We start from the raw sequence: 17,682 nt of genomic DNA on the forward strand, positions 1-17,682 counted from the left end.
TTAAGAACATAAGCAATGAAATGGTTACTATTGGTTTTGAGTACAGTAAGAAAACAAAAGTTCACACTCCTGTTTGAACTTGAGTAAAGCTGTCTTCCACTTAGTACATTTACACTGAGAAACCTTACTAGCAGTATTTTCAAATAACCTTAATGTACATGAACATTCAACCTTAGGAAATATTAATTTACCATAAAAACATATTCACTATTTATTGAAATTAAAAAAAGACTTATAAAACTGAACGCAAATGTTTGAAAGGATTTTACATAAAGCATCAGTTACTAATGAACAGATTAAGAAGTCAGACTGGACTTATTATGCACTCCTATTATACAGAAGTGGATTCTCAGACCCATCATAACATGTCAAAAGATATCCACCCTCCATCCCTCCCCCAAAAGAATCCTATAAAAATTGCTCCAAAGCCCCTTTTGCATTGCAATAGTGCAGCAAACCACAAGTAAACAATTGCCTGTTAACCTGTTATTCCAAATACAGACTGAAAAGGCAACAGGCATTTTGTGCAATTTTAACAAACTTTTAAGTTGAAATATCCCCATCACACAGTGCCGTCCCCCTTCACAGAAGGCAGGGAACTGCTAGGCTCATCATGTGGGAGGACGGCCCCTGCTGTGTAAGCTATGGAAGTGCGCCTCCTTCAGGATCTGGTTGATGTGGAAGTAAGGACCTTGGCATAGTGCAGACTGCTCATGGAAAGACTGAGGAGGGGTCACAGGACTTGATCCTGGCATTATGTGGTGTAGGCTGCTTTCCGGCCCACTAGCTCTGTCAGGGCTGCTGATGCTGCTACTGCTGCAACTACTGGTGCTCCCGCTCTCGCTGCTGGAGGACTATGGAACAGAAGATTGACAAAAATGAAAGTCATCTTACTTTTAAGCCATTGTTATTTACACATCTCAAGTAGGTCTTTTTTCTGGATAGCGCTCCCTTCTGTTAGCTGAGTAACCTGATCATCCTGTTCTCAGTGAACTCCGTAGCTGACAAATTGCATATTCAGCTGTGCTAATAGCCATAAACACATTTAAATAATCTAACATTCCTTTGCGAATTCCCCTATTCACTAAAAAGGGCACAAAAGGCTACATGTTCACATACCCCAAATATTACCCTATTGCCTGCTCCAAAGATCATTTATAGGCATTTCAATTTTGCTCACTCTGAAATAACCATCTTGCTTGAATTTGTGCATTAACCCATTCTACAGGAAATGCAAAAAACCCACAATGTAGCCTCAAGTCTCCCAAGTAGTGTTCAGATCATTCCATCACTTTATGCACAAATCAATCTGCATTATGTTTCTTGTATAAACAAGGCTTGCTGTTGGAGGAAGGAAATGCCCATTTCACTACAGGTTAGTCGTGCATAACATGGACAGACACTGAGTCCATACCAGGGTGAGAAATTGGATCTGGCCAACTAGCCAGATCATTTCCTTCCCCCTACCCCAGCAGAGCTACCTACCTGATGTCAGGTGACCTGTTCTTCCTGCTACACTGTCTGAAATTGGCCAATCAGTTGACCATCAGTGCTTGCAAAGCCCTGTGCACAGTGGTGCCCACAGAACTCCTTTTGGCTTAGCTGCATATTTAGCTGCCCCCAACCTCATATACAGAGGCTTCATGCACTAAATAAGGAAGCCTGGTAGATCAGAGCTTCCCCACTGCTGGTGTAAGCTGGTGTAAGCCTACTTCATGCACCAAGTTTAGCAAATTCTGGCCTATGCAGCTCCTCAATAATTCAATTGCCCTATTTATTTCTGCAGTATCATACTTCTATGCTTCCTACACTAGACAACTAATTGCCAATCTCAGTGTTTTTACAGTACCTTTGAAACAAGTACTGAACAGTTGAACCAAGTACTGAATGGTAAACCTGCAACTTACATGCATTTAAATTGTGCACATTCAGCTTTCACATGTGGCAAAAAAACAAACAAAAAATTAAAAAGTGGACAGAGTTCTGGGGAAAATGACTTTGGCAATCCTACCTGCCATTGAACCCACTGGGTTTTGACTATACACAATTTTGGCTTTAGGCCCAACCCCCAGAACATAACCCCAGCATAAGTTGCAGGCATACTGTACAGTAGAAAGGCAATTGCTAGGCAACTTGTAAGTTCATTTATAGCTGTATACAGTTCTGTATAATACAATGCAAATGATGTGCACGTGCACCTGTATCTAAAAGCAGACCAATGTTTCTACATCATATAGCTCCATGGCCAAATCTACCAAACAAGCACACACATTTCAAGTGATTGAAGAATTACACACACCCAAACATAAATACACAAAACCTGCTTAATTTAGGCTCTACGGGCCTGGGATCAGAAGATAAGTTTCAGCATATTAAACCCTGAGTCATTATGACCACTTGGTATAAGCTTGTCTCATAGTGTTATTTCTGAATAGAAGCCCTGAATACACCAACCACAAGATTTTTACATTGAATTCAGGAGCATAGCTGAACACAAAAACTAGTGGTGCCGTACAAAAATGAGCAGCATTTGGAAAATGATAACATTACCAGCTGCACAGCGAATTACAGATTTCTGAATTGTGTTAATTATATTTAAAATATGAAGTACTAGTTCTGCATGTATGTAACTGCCAGCAAGGGGAACCCCTGGTTCCATTGTAAGTTGAGTGTTTAAGCTGCTCTACCCTCACTTCAGGATTATCTCATTGAGTTCTACTGCCTAGTAGGAAATAGCTAAAGGGTGAAACCAAAGAAGACCAAGGACAAAATCAGAAATGTTTGAACAATCTTGGACTATATAGACATCATGTTATTTCTGTTCCTGATGCTACACTTGAATGTGATCACATTGTAATAATCTTTTATAAGTCACTATGAGAGCTTCTTAGAGCTTGAAAGCAGGATGTAAGTATTCTAAATCAATTAATGAATATATAGCTCACATCTCTTATTTAAACACTCATGGTTTCTGAACCAACTTCAAAGGCAGGATCAAGGTCTTCCTCACAGTAACCAAATCGGAACTGACCATCTGGACATATATCTATTGCTTAAACACTCCCCATCAGTTGATTAGACACAAATTCCCAAAGCAATACCAGCTCAGCAATGAAGTGGAGCACATCTTACCTCTGTATCCCAGGAGTCATGAAAAACAGCATTTTGGCTACTGCGTTTTGTTTGTGGGATGTGGACATCCTCCTCTATGCCATTTCGTCTCCTCTTCCTGAAACAATGCAAGAACAGCAGAGATTAAGTTTCATTTCTTGTACCTAGCACACTTTAATAAAAAACAATGTTACAGCTCCTGCACTAATTACCAACAACTAGTTTAACTGCTTTGCAGTGTTTACATTCTTCTTCAGCTGCCCATTTTAGTAAGGAGTCAGACATTAAACCCAGAAGAGATCAGTATCAAAGGATGTAGTTCAACCTGAATTAACTGAAGAATGTTTTTTCACCACTCACCTTACTACTCTGTGAAACCTTGGAAGGAAATACCTTTAACAATTAATCACCTCTTGAAATTACTATCCTGGTCCTTCCCAGACTGAGGATCTCAGTACAGTGGATGCTCGGGTTGTGAATGTGATCTGTGCAGGAGGCACGTTCAGAACCCACAGCGTTCGCAACCTGCAGTGCCGTGTCTGCGTGCGCACGGGTTGTGATTCAGTGCTTCTGCACATAGTGCCAAAACCCGGAAGTAACTCGTTCCAGTACTTCCGGGGTCTGCACGGTGTGCAACCTGAAGCATCTGTAACCCGAGGTATGACTGTACAATATTCAAGATTTCTCCAAGCAACAGTCATTTCTAAAAATTAGCCATGGAGTATTCTGAATGACATCCGACTATATTAAAGAACGGTTATGTTCTTCAGGTTTATGGCCTTTAACTAGACATCAGTATCTCTCTCTCTCTCTCTCTCTCTCCACACATATATATATGTCAGCAGTTAAAATCAAGTCAGGTTGTAGGAAGCATCTTCATTCATTCATTCATTCATGGGTATGTTCACTTTGCCTGAAGGGCTTGACCGAATCGTCAACAAAAGCCCTGTTTTGTCCATTTTGTGGAATCCAGAGTACAGTGACATTTTGGGCCAAAACTGTAGCTTTATGCTCTTTGACGAAATATAAAGCAAATGGTTCAAAAGTCAACGTGGGTACCTTGATGGGTAGAAATGTCCAAGGATCATTAAACATACATTCCATCTGGCTAGACATTCAGTTTTGGATATTATTTATCCATGCTCTTATGGCATTATCCCATGAGATTAGGTTATAGCATTACATGGTACCAATTTGCTAAATAGAGGGAAAGCATATTAACAATTTACAAACCTTTACCTATTATTGACACTATCACAAAACTAATATATTGATTAGACTCAAGTCCTTATTCTTTTTATCCCACTGAATTTTCTAACCACACACCAGTGATGACACAAGACCTCAGGCAGCTGTTTTTCCTAACTGCTAATAGCATCTATGCAGGATGGCAAGGCACAAAAATACATGGCAGTTGGAAATAGACTTCTGCATTTTTTATGAGAAGCCTAACACTATATAACAGAACTGCGCTGACAACTGTGTAGGGTGTACAGTTACAGAATTCAAACCCTAACTAACCCTGGAACATAAACAAAACAAAACAAATTCCTTCCAGTAGCACCTTAAAGACCAACTAAGTCAGTTCTTGGTATGAGCTTTCGTGTGCATGCACACTTCTTCAGATACAACCTGGAACATAAAGTTTGAGTAGCAAAGTGGCTAAACACAATCAGGATTGCATTGCACAAGTGTAAATCATGTGCCCTGTTTAAATCTCACCTCAGCCATGAACTTACTTAGGTTGCCTTTGGCTAACACTAGCCTTTTAATCTCAGCCCCTCATTTGCAGTACAGGGCTAATACAAAACCTGCTTTACATGGTCGAAAAAGCATACAACTAGTCTTAAGGAAATGCAGATTCAAACCCCCCTACTCAGCTCACTGGGCCACTTTGTGCCAGTTGTGTTTCTCTCAGCCTTAACCCACCTCGCAAGGTTGTTGCAAATGTAAAAAGAGGGTTGGGGCAGGAAAACGACATATCCCATCCTAAGCAAGACTGAGGAACATAGCAGCCAATTCCTAGGGGCTGAGGTCCCTTTGACCCCCCCCCCAAAAAAAAATATATTTGAGAGGGGACCAACCCCCCGAAATTTTATGGGTACGGTATTTCCATTTAAATAGTGTGCATATGCCACATCTTGTGATCAGTTATGTGGAGCGGGGCTTACCTCTCCTCCCCAATATTTTATCCACGTTTGGCACCCCTGCTGATGAAGGGTGGGCTATAAACGTAGGAGCCATTCTAACGCACGGAATCTATGCTGCGACCCTTCAAAAAAAAAAAAAATTCGGAAGCGACTAATACCCCCCTCCTCCCCACACGGACATATTTTTGAGTAAAGGTGATCAGGATTGCAGGGTCAGCAACCTAAATTTCGGCGGCGGGGGGAGGGGGCGCGTGTACATGTAAGGGGAAATCGTGTATGCGTAGGGGTGGGGTAGGATAAAGATGCCCATTTGTTTATTTTCTTTCGCCCCGTCAAAAAGCTTCGCTTAAAATGGCCACTGCCGGGCCTGGTTCGCGTCGAGACCGAAGGCGGCTCTCCTTCAAGTGACCCAGAACCCCCTTCCTTCGCAGAGGGTCGCTTTCGAGACCAGCCATGATCACAATTAACGTTGCCAGGTGGTTTCTTGGGTCCTCCCATCCCCCACCCCACCCCCGCCCCAGTCGCCCTTCCCGTAGTCGCCGTCCATCAATTCCCCGACGGGAAGCCTCCCCCCGCCTATGCGCCTCAGCCAACGGAGCCTCCCCTCCCGCAGCTGCAGACGCCGCCGCCCCTCCCCCCACCCTGCCGTTCGAAGTTTTCCCCCCTCCGGCCACCGTACGTTCTTGTTCCCCCCCCCCCTTAAGCCGAGGGCCTCCCCTCACCCCCACCGCCGCCCATTTCTTTCTCTCTCCCGAGGCCTCCCTCACCTCTGCCGAGCTCCCCGCTCGCTTGGCAGCGCCCCCCGGCAGCTCATGGCCGGGCCGAGCCGCTTCTCGCAGAGGCGAAAGCCGAAAAGGCCAGCAGGCCCCGCTGTGACGCTCCCAAACAATCTCTCCTCAGCAGCTCCCTCCCTCGGCTCTCCGCCCTCCGCCTCCTCCTTCTTCTTCTTCTCCTCCTCCTCCACCACAAGCCGCCGCTTCCGGTGTGCACGCCTCCCGCGCAAGCGCACTGGCAGCACAGGGAGAGCGCTCCCTAACCTCCCCCCCTCCCCAGCCTCCGAGACTCTTCAGCCCCGTAACCGGATTGGCTGGCGACGCCGAGGCCGTCCCTGCATGCGCCTAGTGTGATTGCACAGTATGCGGCGGGCGCATGCGCTTTCACAAAACTCTTTTCTTTCCCCCGCCCTCTCGTCCTGCGCATGTGCGGAGGTCAAGCGTTTCAGTTCCGTCAGAGGGATACGTCGCAGTAATAAATAGCCTTCCTCATAATCATAGAGCTCAGCGTTGTACTTGGCCGCTTAGGTGTAAATGCCCCTGAGCTCAGTGGATCCTGCTTCTAAGGGGAAATGGCGTAGGATTTGACCGCGGGGCTTCGATCCAGTGCCCTCTTACCTGGGAGTAAGGACCCACTAAGCAAAATGGGATTTACCTCTGAGTAGACATGTATGGGATTCCACTGCAGATGCGTTTTCATGTGGAATAAGACCGAGGAGGCAGGAAACACGGGATCGGGCCACGGCAGTGTTTTAAAGCCACAAAATATAATTCAGCAACATTTCCTATACACACACACATACACACATATACATACATACATACATACATACATACGCACATACACACCTTTTTTACTTGGGCCAACATGTCTGCTTTTGATGGAGCTTTGGGCTAGGAAACAATTTAACTTCGCCTCGCTCCCGTGGTATTTCTGTGCGGATTCTCATTTTGCTGTACTTTCAGCTACACCCAGTCACAGGTTCTGTTAACGAACGAAGTCCGTTTGAAATACGGTACATGTCACAGACTGGTCAGTGCTTCCCAAACTCCGGGGGGGGGGGTCTCCAGCTGTTTTTGGACTACAATTCCCATCGCCTCCCCCCATCGTTCATCCTATTAGCTAGGGATGATGGGAGTTGTAGTCCAAAAAAATCCCAAACAGCTGGAGAGCCTTCTTTGGATAGTGGCTGTGGCAGGTTTGCCGCGGAGATTTTCGACGTCGTGTTTTGCTAATAAAGACTTGAGTAGGTGACACTTAATTAGAGTTGGTGTATGTCACTCTCAGCCTGAACCTCCATTTGAAACGTGATCGAGCGGAGATGGTTATAAACTCCACTAAAGGCTGCAAGGTGGAGATGTTAACAACAGGCTACATTACATCCTAGGGTCGTACAAATGCACTCTACCCCGCTGCAATCTGGGGCAATAATAATAATAATAATAATAATAATAATAATAATAATAATAATAATAATAAAATTTATTATTTATACCCCGTCCATCTGGCTGGGCTTCCCCAGCCACTCTGGGCGGCTTCCAAAAACATATTACGCCAGGCTACACTGCATTGTTGTCATGAACCACAGTCAGTGTTTAGCTTTATAACGCCGTATTTACTTTAAAATACAGTACACACTTTCTGGGAATGTGCCAGTCATGAGATTGTGCGATCATATACATCACAAACAGCGCCCCCATGCAGAAACAAAAGCAAATCCCCATTAAGTATGAGTTTATTTGGCAACTTTCATGATTACTTGCTATGTTTCGTACAAATATGCACCTATGGAATATATTTTACGTCACTCATTCTATTCCAAGCTTATTATCATTTTATTATTTCGTGGTTTTATTCTTTTAGCTTGAATTTTGGTTTGGCTGGAAATAGAAAAATACACATTTATAGTCTGCTGCAAAATAAAGCTCCTGATATCAAACTAAGGTAAAGAAAATCCGGTTTTGCATAAGCATTTCCCTTGCCATTTTAAGAAGCACTTTGCTGCCTTGCGATCTCTTATCATGGCATGATGCGACTCATGTGACTAATGGCCAGGCCAATGCGCAGCTGTTTCAACAAGAGCAGCTTTATTTAACCCCACTTTCAGTTTCAATGGTTTCTACGGAAAGTCTGCTAGCAGCATCTGGGAAGAGCGATGCCGAGAACATTTGACACAGCTCATCACCGGTTTGTGGAGCTGCAGGATTAGACCTTCATTGATCGAGGTACGGGGGTGGGGTAGAGTTTACACAAGCCCTGATGTAGTGAGATCTGATTTAAACAGATTTAAACTAAGCAGTTCTGTCTCTGATCTCGGCTATAAGGCAACCTGGGAATTAAGAAGCTAAACTTGCTTTCCTTTTCGCCACTGGCAAATGAATGAAAGCGTCGCAAACTTTCGTTTCGTGATTCCGGGGCGTGGTGTGTTTTGTTTCCGCTTTGCAAGTTGAAAGAACTGCTCCTTCTTGCTAGAAGCTTAAAATTCCCATCATTTAAGTCTAGGAATAATACTACTTTTGTATGAAAGGAGACAATGACGGTATTGAACAAAGGAAGCTTCCCTTCCACTACATCTCCCTACCAGGAAAAGCTGGATTTTTCTATGTTTTACAGTTAGATAATCAACTCACTCCAATCCATTAATTTAAATGGAAGTACGACTCTCTGTTCATGAAAACAACACCCCTGTTTCAGCCCTATTGTACCGATTGATTAAACCCTGGCTTTGTTCATTGGTGGAGGAAGAGGTGTGTGGGAGGAGCGCATCGCCCCTGGCAGCGCAATCCTGGCAGGGTGCCATCGCGGGTGTTTCGCTGCCCGTGCTGGGCGCCGCGCCCCCAGGACACGCCCCGCGCCCCCAGGAGACTGGCTTTGCTAAACTGTAGTTGGAGTGCACATGCCTTTTCACTAGTATGTTACCCTCGGGTAACATAAACTTCAGGTTGCAAAAGCGGCAAACCCATAAGTGTTTCTCCGCATGCGCAGAAGCGCTCTACCATGCCACGCGCATGCGCAGAAGTGATCCCTCCGGTTGCGAAAATCTCGGGATCCGACTGGAGCTCCGGAATGATTCCCATCCGCAACCACTGTACCACTGTAATAGGAAGAATTGTGTTCCTTGTAGTATTTTTTTATGGAAGAAATGTATCTTACAACTATAAATATGACTTTAAGAAATCACAACTAATAAGTCAAAACTAATTTTATTTCCATGTAAAATGGAAATAATAATAATAATAATAATAATAATAATAATTTATTATTTGTACCCCGCCCATCTGGCTGGGCCTCCCCAGCCACTCTGGGCGGCTTCCATAAAAACCAGAAATACACTAAAATATCACAGATTAAAAGCTTCCCTGAACAGGGCTGCCTTAAGATGTCTTCTGAATGTCAGGTAGTTATTTATCGCTTTGACATCTGATGGGAGGGCGTTCCATAAGGCGGGTGCCACTACCGAGAAGGCCCTCTACCTGGTTCCCTGTAGCTTTGCTTCTCGTAATGAGGGAACCGCCAGAAGGCTCTCGGCGCTGGACCTCAGCGTCCGGGCAGAACGATGGGGGTGGAGACGCTCCTTCAGGTATACTGGGCCGAGGCCGTTTAGGGCTTTAAAGGTCAACACCAGCACTTTGAATTGTGCTCGGAAACGTACTGGGAGCCAATGTAGGTCTTTCAAGACCGGTGTTATGTGGTCTCGGCGGCTGCCCCCAGTCACCAGTCTAGCTGCCGCATTCTGAATTAGTTGTAGTTTCCGAGTCACCTTCAAAGGTAGCCCCACGTAGAGCGCATTGCAGTAGTCCAAGCGGGAGATAACTAGAGCATGCACCACTCTGGCGAGACAGTCCGCGGGCAGGTAGGGTCTCAGCCTGCGTACCAGGTGGAGTTGGTAGACAGCTGCCCTGGATACAGAATTGACCTGCGCCTCCATGGACAGCTGTGAGTCCAAAATGACTCCCAGGCTGCGCACCTGGTCCTTCAGGGGCACAGTTACCCCATTCAGGACCAGGGAGTCCTCCACACCAGCCCGCCCCCTGTCCCCCCAAAACAGTACTTCTGTCTTGTCAGGATTCAACCTCAATCCATTAGCCGCCATCCATCCTCCAACCGCCTCCAGGCACTCACACAGGACCTTCACCGCCTTCACTGGTTCTGATTTGAAAGAGAGGTAGAGCTGGGTATCGTCTGCATATTGATGGACACCCAGTCCAAACCCCCTGATGATCTCTCCCAGCGGCTTCATATAGATGTTAAAAAGCATGGGGGAGAGGACGGAACCCTGAGGCACCCCACAAGTGAGGGCCCAGGGGTCTGAACACTCATCCCCCACCACCACTTTCTGAACACGGCCCAGGAGGAAGGAGCGAAACCACTGTATAACAGTGCCCCCAGCTCCCAGCCCCTCTTAGACGGTCCAGAAGGATGTTATGGTCGATTGTATCAAAGGCCGCTGAGAGATCCAGCAGAACTAGGAAACAGCTCTCACCTTTGTCCCTAGCTCGCCGGAGATCATCAACCAGCGCGACCAAGGCAGTTTCAGTCCCATGATGAGGCCTGAATCCCAATTGGAAGGGATCCAAATGGTCCGCATCCTCCAGGCGTGCCTGGAGTTGTTCAGCAACCACGCGCTCAATCACCTTGCCCAAGAATGGAAGATTTGAGACTGGGCGATAGTTGGCCATACTGGCTGGGTCTAAAGATGGTTTTTTAAGAAGCGGTTTGATGACCGCCTCTTTCAGCGGATCTGGGAATGCTCCCTCACAGAGGGAAGCATTCACCACCCCGCAGAGCCCATCGCCCAGCCCTTCCCGGCTTGCTTTTATTAGCCAGGATGGGCAAGGATCCAGGAGACAGGTGGTTGGTTTCACGCGTCCAAGCAGCCTGTCCACATCCTCGGGGGTAATGGATTGAAATCGATTCCATGCAACTTGACCAGACAGAGCTCTAGCACTCTCTCGCCCCAGCCCTGCTCCCACGGTGGTGTCTAGCTCCTTCCGAATATGAGTGATTTTATCTGCAAAAAACTTTGCAAAATCGTTGCAGGAGATCTTGGGGTCTTTACAAAGCCCCGGTGGTAAAGGTGGTTCCGTTAAATTACGAACCACCTGAAAAAGTCTCCTGCTACTATTTTCTGCAGATGCAATAGAGGCGGTGAAGAAAGTCTTCTTCGCCGTCGCTATCGCCACTTGGTAGGCTCGACGTTGAGCTCTAACCTGTGTCCGGTCAGATTCGGAGTGAGTTTTTTGCCACCGACGCTCTAGCCGTCTCAGCGATTGTTTCATCGCCCTCAGCTCCGAAGAAAACCACGGAGCTGTCCGGGCTCCATGCAATCGGAGAGGGCGCTTCGGAGCCAGACAGTCGATAGCCCTGGTTAACTCCGCATTCCAGCGGGCCACCAGGGAATCAGCTGAAAGGCCATCAACATGGGATAAGGCATCCCCTACCACTCTCTGGAAACCATTTGGATCCATTAAGTGGCGGGGGCGGACCATCCAAATTGGTCCCACCTCCCTGCAGAGGGGAAGGGTCGCGGAGAAGTCCAGTTGCACCAGGAAGTGATCTGACCATGGCACTTCTGCTAATAATAATAATAATTACAACTCACAATTTTCCCAGATCAGGACTCAAGGTGACTTACAGATAAAATAGAAAACCCAAAACATAGTCATTAAAAAGTAATTAAACCCTAATTGAATTAAAACAATATAAGAAGATCTATTAAAAATACAGAAATGAAACTGGTAGCAGATGGGACACACAAAATACAGGCCTCACTTTACTATGCACCTGGTATAAGGTTCCATTAGAATTGTTCCTACACTCACTCCTTTCCTCATGAAGGGATGTAGGAAAGTTTACCAATCCATGCTGTCTTATTTTCCTCTGCAGGCAGAAAAATGGCAGGTATCACTTCAGGAGTAGAAACTTGCCCCTTCTGCAAAAAGCCATTTAAACGGCTCAAGTCTCACCTGCCTCACTGTAAGATGGCGGGAGATACAGACTCAAGGAATGTTTTGCCTCCCAGCAAGAAAGCTGGGAAAAAGAAAGAGCAGATCAAAAGCACAGAAACTACCTCCAAAAAAGAAAATAAGAAAAACAAAGCAAAAGCAACAACACATTCCTTGCAACCACAGGAAATACCTGGATCAGCAGGATGCAGCCATCAGCATTCAGTTGAGGATGCACAAAAGCAAATCAAGTGTGCTACTGAAAAAGCACACAAAACTGAAGGCACAAATCAAGGAGCCTCAGAAGATGTCCGAACACAATCAGCTGAAAAGGTGTTTTCAGCAACGAAGCTTGCAAAAAAGTCACCCACAGAACAGAAAAACAGAAGTAAACCTACCCCTAACGAGGAGGAATCTGCATCCAGTCTCACTTTAAAGCCACTGAATCAGAATGGAAAATCAACTTCAGAATCTCCTAGTGGAGCTAGCCGGACAACTAATCCTTCTACAAAACAAAGGCAAAGGAAAGAAGCATCTGCAAAGCCAGATTCTTTCACTGATAATTTACAACCTATTCCTCAGAGATTTATTGATACTGTAGAGCTAGTGATAGAAAACCATCGTGTGAGGATATTGAGGAACAAGTGTGAATCATCTGTTCAGAATATTCCTTTAAATAAAGGTGTTGTGGGCAACCAGAAGGCAGGGTGCTGGCCTGCGAAACCACCATCTGGATTTGCAGAGATTGCCTTGGCTGATGTGCAGCAAAGTATTACAGAACCTGTGGGTGGAAAGAGCGCTTCAGGTCTTGAACTTTCAGGGAATATTGGGAGTGGAGAGACAAAAAAGAATGTGACTACAATTAAAGCACACACTTCCGATGGCCGTTTTATGGACAACTGCAGACAAGTCTCCAACACTCCTGTTCAGCTGGCTGCAGGAATAAAAAGCACGATTGAAGAAAATCCTGTATGTTTCAAAGGGGAGGGCTATTGGAAAGAATCTCCAGTTTATATCAGTTTCAACTCAAAGATCTATCCCTCATTAACAGAAGCCCTCAGAGAAAGATATAATGAAACCTCTAACTACTACTTAACTAGTCTGGGAAAAGAGATTGCTTTGCGTTCTGTTGTGACTATAGGAGATAAAGGCACAGGGATATATGTGAATCAATCATCACTCCAAACGTTAGAAATGCCTACTGCCTATTGGCCCACACCCCCTGATAGAAGCATACGCCCAAGTCCTTTGGGACTGGAGTGGTTTCCAGAACTGTATCCTAATTATCGTGGGCTAGGTTTATTTTCAAAGAGGCCATCTCAGTGGGCTACAATCATCCCGGAAGCTAAAGTACTCAGTCTCCCTTGGCAAGGCCAGCAAGGTAAAAGGGGAAGTTTTTCACTATTGATTTCTAAGAGAGAACAGTTCACGCTGCTACCCAGTGGGCTGGTTTGTTGAAGTGGTGATTGAGTCACTGTCTGAAGGCTACTCTCAGGCTGTATACACTACAGTGGTACCTCGGGTTACAGATGCTTCAGGTTACAGATGCTTCAGGTTACAGACTCCGCTAACCCAGAAATAGTACCTCGGGTTAAGAACTTTGCTTCAGAATGAGAACAGAAATTGCACAGCAGCAGTGTGGTGGCAGCAGGAAGCCCCATTAGCTAAAGTGGTGCTTCAGGTTAAGAACAGTTTCAGGTTAAGAACGGACCTCCAGAACAAATTAAGTTCTTAACCCGAGGTACCACTGTACAGAAGTACCCTATATCAGTTTCATACAGGTTTACCAGTTACACCTTCCCTGAAGAATACCTGGGAGCTGTGGTTTCCTGAGGGTTCTTCTGAGAATGTTAGATGTTCCTACACCCTTTCAGAGAGCTATGGCTTCTGGGACCCCTGCAGAAAGGAAATGGCTATTAAGCCAATTTTTATATAATGTAGAAAGTTGTGTCTTGCAAGCTGTAGTTTTGCCCTCACACATGCCCTCCAGTTAATTTATAGCAGCATGCATGAGGGTGCCGGCATATTCTCAGGTTGCTTTGGATATGTGGTCATGCTGGCTTTTTTTATTCCAAAGGTTCTAAAAATCATTTCAGATGTTTAGCAAAGGTGGTGGCAGTTTGGGATAGGCTGCGGGGAGCTGTGTGAACAACGTGACCTTAGTATTGGGAATGTATCTTGGTTCCCCGGTGCAAGAAACCTGCAACGAAGAGCTAAAAATTTATTCCAGGGAATCAGCTTCTTCTGTCTGTTTATTATTTCAATGGGTGTTTTTTTGTTTCGGTTTCAGAAGTGTATATAATAGGGAAGTAATTCCTCAAGTAATCTATAGGTAGGGTAACACTATAGAATAACATGGCTACACTTCTAGATATTGTTACCAGTGTTATTTTCTAGAAAAAGAGGTACCGGAACTCACCACGAACTCCTCCCTTGTTCTCTTATAATGGCAATGGCGCCCATGTGAGAAGTTCCAGCTGAAAATAAGCTCTGAATGTTACTATAGATTGAGTTCAGGCTCTATAGGCTAAGCTGGAACCAGAACACCTTAGATTTTACCTTGAAGCTGGTTTGCATAAATCCATCCTTCTCCAGGGAACACGGACATGGGTGGCGCTGTGGGTTAAACCACAGAGCCTAGGACTTGCCGATCAGAAGGTTGGCGGTTCAAATCCCCGCGACTGGGTGAGCTCCCATTGCTCGGTCCCTGCTCCTGCCAACCTAGCAGTTCAAAAGCACGTCAAAGTGCAAGTAGATAAATAGGTACCGCTCCAGTGGGAAGGTAAACGGTGTTTCCGTGCGCTGCTGTGGTTCGCCAGAAGCGGCTTAGTCATGCTGGCCACATGACCCGGAAGCTGTACGCCGGCTCCCTCGGCCAGTAAAGCAAGATGAGTGCCGCAACCCCAGAGTCTTCCATAGGCAGCCTGGAGCCCTTTCTACTGCCTTTAGGTCTACTTGTGAAGAAGCACCCATGCTTGCAGCTTGCTTGTGAGTCAGCCAATTGATTTGCTGTGGTACAAAGGGGCAAGGAAGAGATTTCAGCCTGCTGTTTTGGAACTAGAGCTCTTTCCAGATTCCACGTCTAACATTTCTCACAATGTCTGCTTGGGCCATCATGCAGAACATCACAGGGAAGCAAGTTACTCTGAATACACTGACCTACAAACCTCAGTGATTCAACCAGTATGAGCTTTACTCGCTAGTCTAAATACTTAATCTGGGGATGGGACCCTGATGGAAACTTGCAAAGAGAGGAGTTTATTATTGCCGGGGAGGCGGGGGAAAGGATCTAGCTGTTTTCCTTCCTAGTTCCACTGGCAGAAAGGCGTCTGATGGATGTAAAATTCCAAGATTTGACTGCTTGGCTAGCCACCCGTGACTTGTCTCTGCGGGGGATGCTTGGAGCAACGCAGAGGTGCGAGAGCAAATCATGCACTGTCTCTTTCTGCGCTGCTTTGGAATAGTCAGTTGGCTGGCAGGAGAGTTGAGGATGGCTGCACAGCCCTTGTTATTATGCATGAAAAAGGAAAGGCTTGATCTGTACCCTTAAAACTACTGACAAGAACAATCAAACTGTTCCTGTCTTTCTTCCTAAACAGCCTGGAATGGATACTACAACAGATACATCAATGTGAAAAAGAACGGAGTGGCTGGTATCTCCATCCTGCTTCTGGGCTGCGTCCTCAGCTATGCTTGGAGCTATCCACACATTAGTAAGGCCTTTTATCTGCATTTATCGTAGACAAGGTCACTGTTGCTTGATTTCTTGATCTTTGGTATGTGGGGTTCCTGCTGTTCAAGAAAGCAACCATGCAAACTCATGTACAATGCCTTTGGATTAAAGACTTGATAACTTTTTTCCACTATGCTTAAGCGACTTAAGGTTCAAAAACTGTTCCAAGAATGCCCTTTAATCAGAAAGTAGCTATACCCCTAATCAGTAACTATTTGTACAAGAAGACTACTTTGAGGAGTGGATGGAGGGTGGTAGACCAGGGGTGCTCTCCATCCCTGAGTTGGCAACTGATGTTTAGTCTCTGCTCTTTGCACCCAATCCAAAGGGAAAGTTCTTACAAGACGTCTGTGGAGCATAGCTGAGAAATATATTGCTGCTCTTTTACGAGAAGCTCTCTCACTGCACAATCGTATAGAAGCTTATTTGAAAATAAGTCCCGTTGCTTTCAATTATACATATTGATGAAATGGCAGCAGAAGTATAAACCTCCACATTTTTATAGCTTTAATTTTGGGGTTTTGTTCTCTCCCAATGATAGAACACAATCGCTGACAGAAATACCGCTGGCAAGAGAATGCAAGAGAATGTGGCGGAAGGAGTTGGCATTCAAGCAGATTTGGACCTTGTTCCACAGGTTTGTTCCAGGAGGAAAAAGACAAGCTGAAAAATTCTGCAGAAGACACTAGAAGTACTTTTGTTCTTGTTACTTAGCAGCAACATCTACATAAGGACTTCCATCTGGAGGCTCTTGAGAGATAGTCATCAGTCTTGGCCTAGAGCAGCCTTCCTCAGTGTGGTGTCCTCCAGAAGTTGAATAGCTCCTGTTAGACATGAAGGAAGCTGTGATACAAAAACATCTGGAGAGCTGCAGATTCCCCATCCCTGTTCTAGACAGACTAGCAACAACTGCAATGTCTTGTGATTGTTGACAAGAGCCAGCAGCAGTATGAACTCACAGTTGTTGACTACTATTAAACAAGAAAATAACTATTTATCTTCTACTTTTCTGAATATATGAAGTCTGCTCAGGTTGCATAAAAGAAGATGGTATTAGTCTCATGTGGGAATCTGAGTGGAATTAAAATGCAGCTGTTTTTCTTTAGGGATGATTGGACCTTTCATACCCCATTTTTTGAGAAGAACTGTGGATCTGGTCTAGCCAAGCCCAGTTTTAATATGCTTTTATCCTGGGTATTAAAATGTATTTTGCATACACACAGCCTTTGGTACTGTGGCAGGTGAATGCATTCTTTATTTTAGGTTGTTATTAGACACAGACTCATGACATTGCTAATGATGAGACGTATTTCCTGTGCCTGTACACTTGAGCTGTCTTCATGGGAGTTTAAAAAAATATATTTAGTTTAGTCAAGGGCAAAAACTTCCCCACTTTATAACACTCACGTAAACCTTTGAAAAGAACATCAGTGCAAGGCTGCTTCTTCATAACAATAGCCTGTCTTGCATTGTTGTTGTTTAGTCACTTAGTTGTGTCCGACCCTTCATGATCCCATGGACCAGAGCATACCAGGCACTCCTGTCTTCCACTGCCTCCCGCAGTTTGGTCAAACTCATGCTGGTAGCCTCAAGAACACTGTCCAACCATCTCGTCCTCTGTCGTCCCCTTCTCCTTGTGCCCTCCATCTTTCCCAACATCAGGGTCTTTTCCAGGGAGTCTTCTCTTCTCATGAGGTGGCCAAAGTATTGGAGCCTCAGCTTCAGGATCTGTCCTTCCAGTGAGCACTCAGAGCTGATCAGCCCTGAGTGTCTTGCATTATTATTTCTTATTTATCCATTTTCCTTCGACGGGCGATGAAGATCTAGTGGCTTATTTGTAAGAGTAAACGGGCCCCTTCCATAATTATATTGCAGGATGAAGAATAGCACCATCCTAGATTGTGGGTGGGTTTCACCTAACAAGCCTCATCCATTTCCACTTGTGCAACAGCTTTCCATTGACATACTT

At 45.3% G+C, this 17,682-nt stretch overlaps 2 protein-coding genes across 4 annotated transcripts; one reads left to right on the top strand and one right to left on the bottom strand.

Annotated features, from left to right (window-relative positions):
• Window positions 1-186: 186 nt before the first annotated feature.
• On the bottom strand, window positions 187-6,221 carry VCF1 (VCP nuclear cofactor family member 1). The gene is made up of 3 exons (XM_081850035.1): window positions 6,029-6,221; window positions 3,133-3,229; window positions 187-854 (listed from the first exon to the last, which is right to left on the bottom strand). The coding sequence occupies exons 1-3, from the start codon at window positions 6,073-6,075 to the stop codon at window positions 612-614; spliced, it is 387 nt and encodes a 128-aa protein (XP_081706161.1). The 5' UTR covers window positions 6,076-6,221; the 3' UTR covers window positions 187-611.
• Window positions 6,222-7,639: 1,418 nt separating this feature from the next.
• On the top strand, window positions 7,640-16,706 carry MTNAP1 (mitochondrial nucleoid associated protein 1). Of its 3 annotated transcripts, none has more exons than XM_081849762.1 (4): window positions 7,640-7,979; window positions 8,143-8,260; window positions 11,922-13,361; window positions 15,580-15,737. In XM_081849762.1, the coding sequence occupies exons 3-4, from the start codon at window positions 11,930-11,932 to the stop codon at window positions 15,720-15,722; spliced, it is 1,575 nt and encodes a 524-aa protein (XP_081705888.1). In that variant the 5' UTR covers window positions 7,640-7,979; window positions 8,143-8,260; window positions 11,922-11,929; the 3' UTR covers window positions 15,723-15,737. The 3 variants fall into 3 exon arrangements, with proteins under 3 accessions (XP_081705888.1, XP_081705887.1, XP_081705889.1); XM_081849763.1 differs by adding an exon at window positions 16,255-16,706 and having other exon boundaries at window positions 7,643-8,260; window positions 15,580-15,693; XM_081849761.1 differs by having other exon boundaries at window positions 7,640-8,260.
• The last annotated feature ends 976 nt before the right edge of the window (window positions 16,707-17,682 follow it).

This window comes from Podarcis erhardii, assembly GCF_964252035.2.
Source record: "Podarcis erhardii genome assembly, chromosome: 2".
NCBI classification, from domain to species: domain Eukaryota; kingdom Metazoa; phylum Chordata; class Lepidosauria; order Squamata; family Lacertidae; genus Podarcis; species Podarcis erhardii.

Coding starts and splice junctions, on each gene's coding strand:
- MTNAP1 (XM_081849761.1), top strand. CDS start 11,930: ATGGCAGGTATCACTTCAGGAGTAGAAACTTGCCCCTTCTGCAAAAAG. Junction 13,362..15,579: donor CCCTTGGCAAGGCCAGCAAG/GTAAAAGGGGAA, acceptor CTTCCTAAACAG/CCTGGAATGGATACTACAAC.
- VCF1 (XM_081850035.1), bottom strand. CDS start 6,075: ATGAGCTGCCGGGGGGCGCTGCCAAGCGAGCGGGGAGCTCGGCAGAG. Junction 3,230..6,028: donor GAGCGGGGAGCTCGGCAGAG/GTGAGGGAGGCC, acceptor GCATTGTTTCAG/GAAGAGGAGACGAAATGGCA. Junction 855..3,132: donor ATGACTCCTGGGATACAGAG/GTAAGATGTGCT, acceptor TCTGTTCCATAG/TCCTCCAGCAGCGAGAGCGG.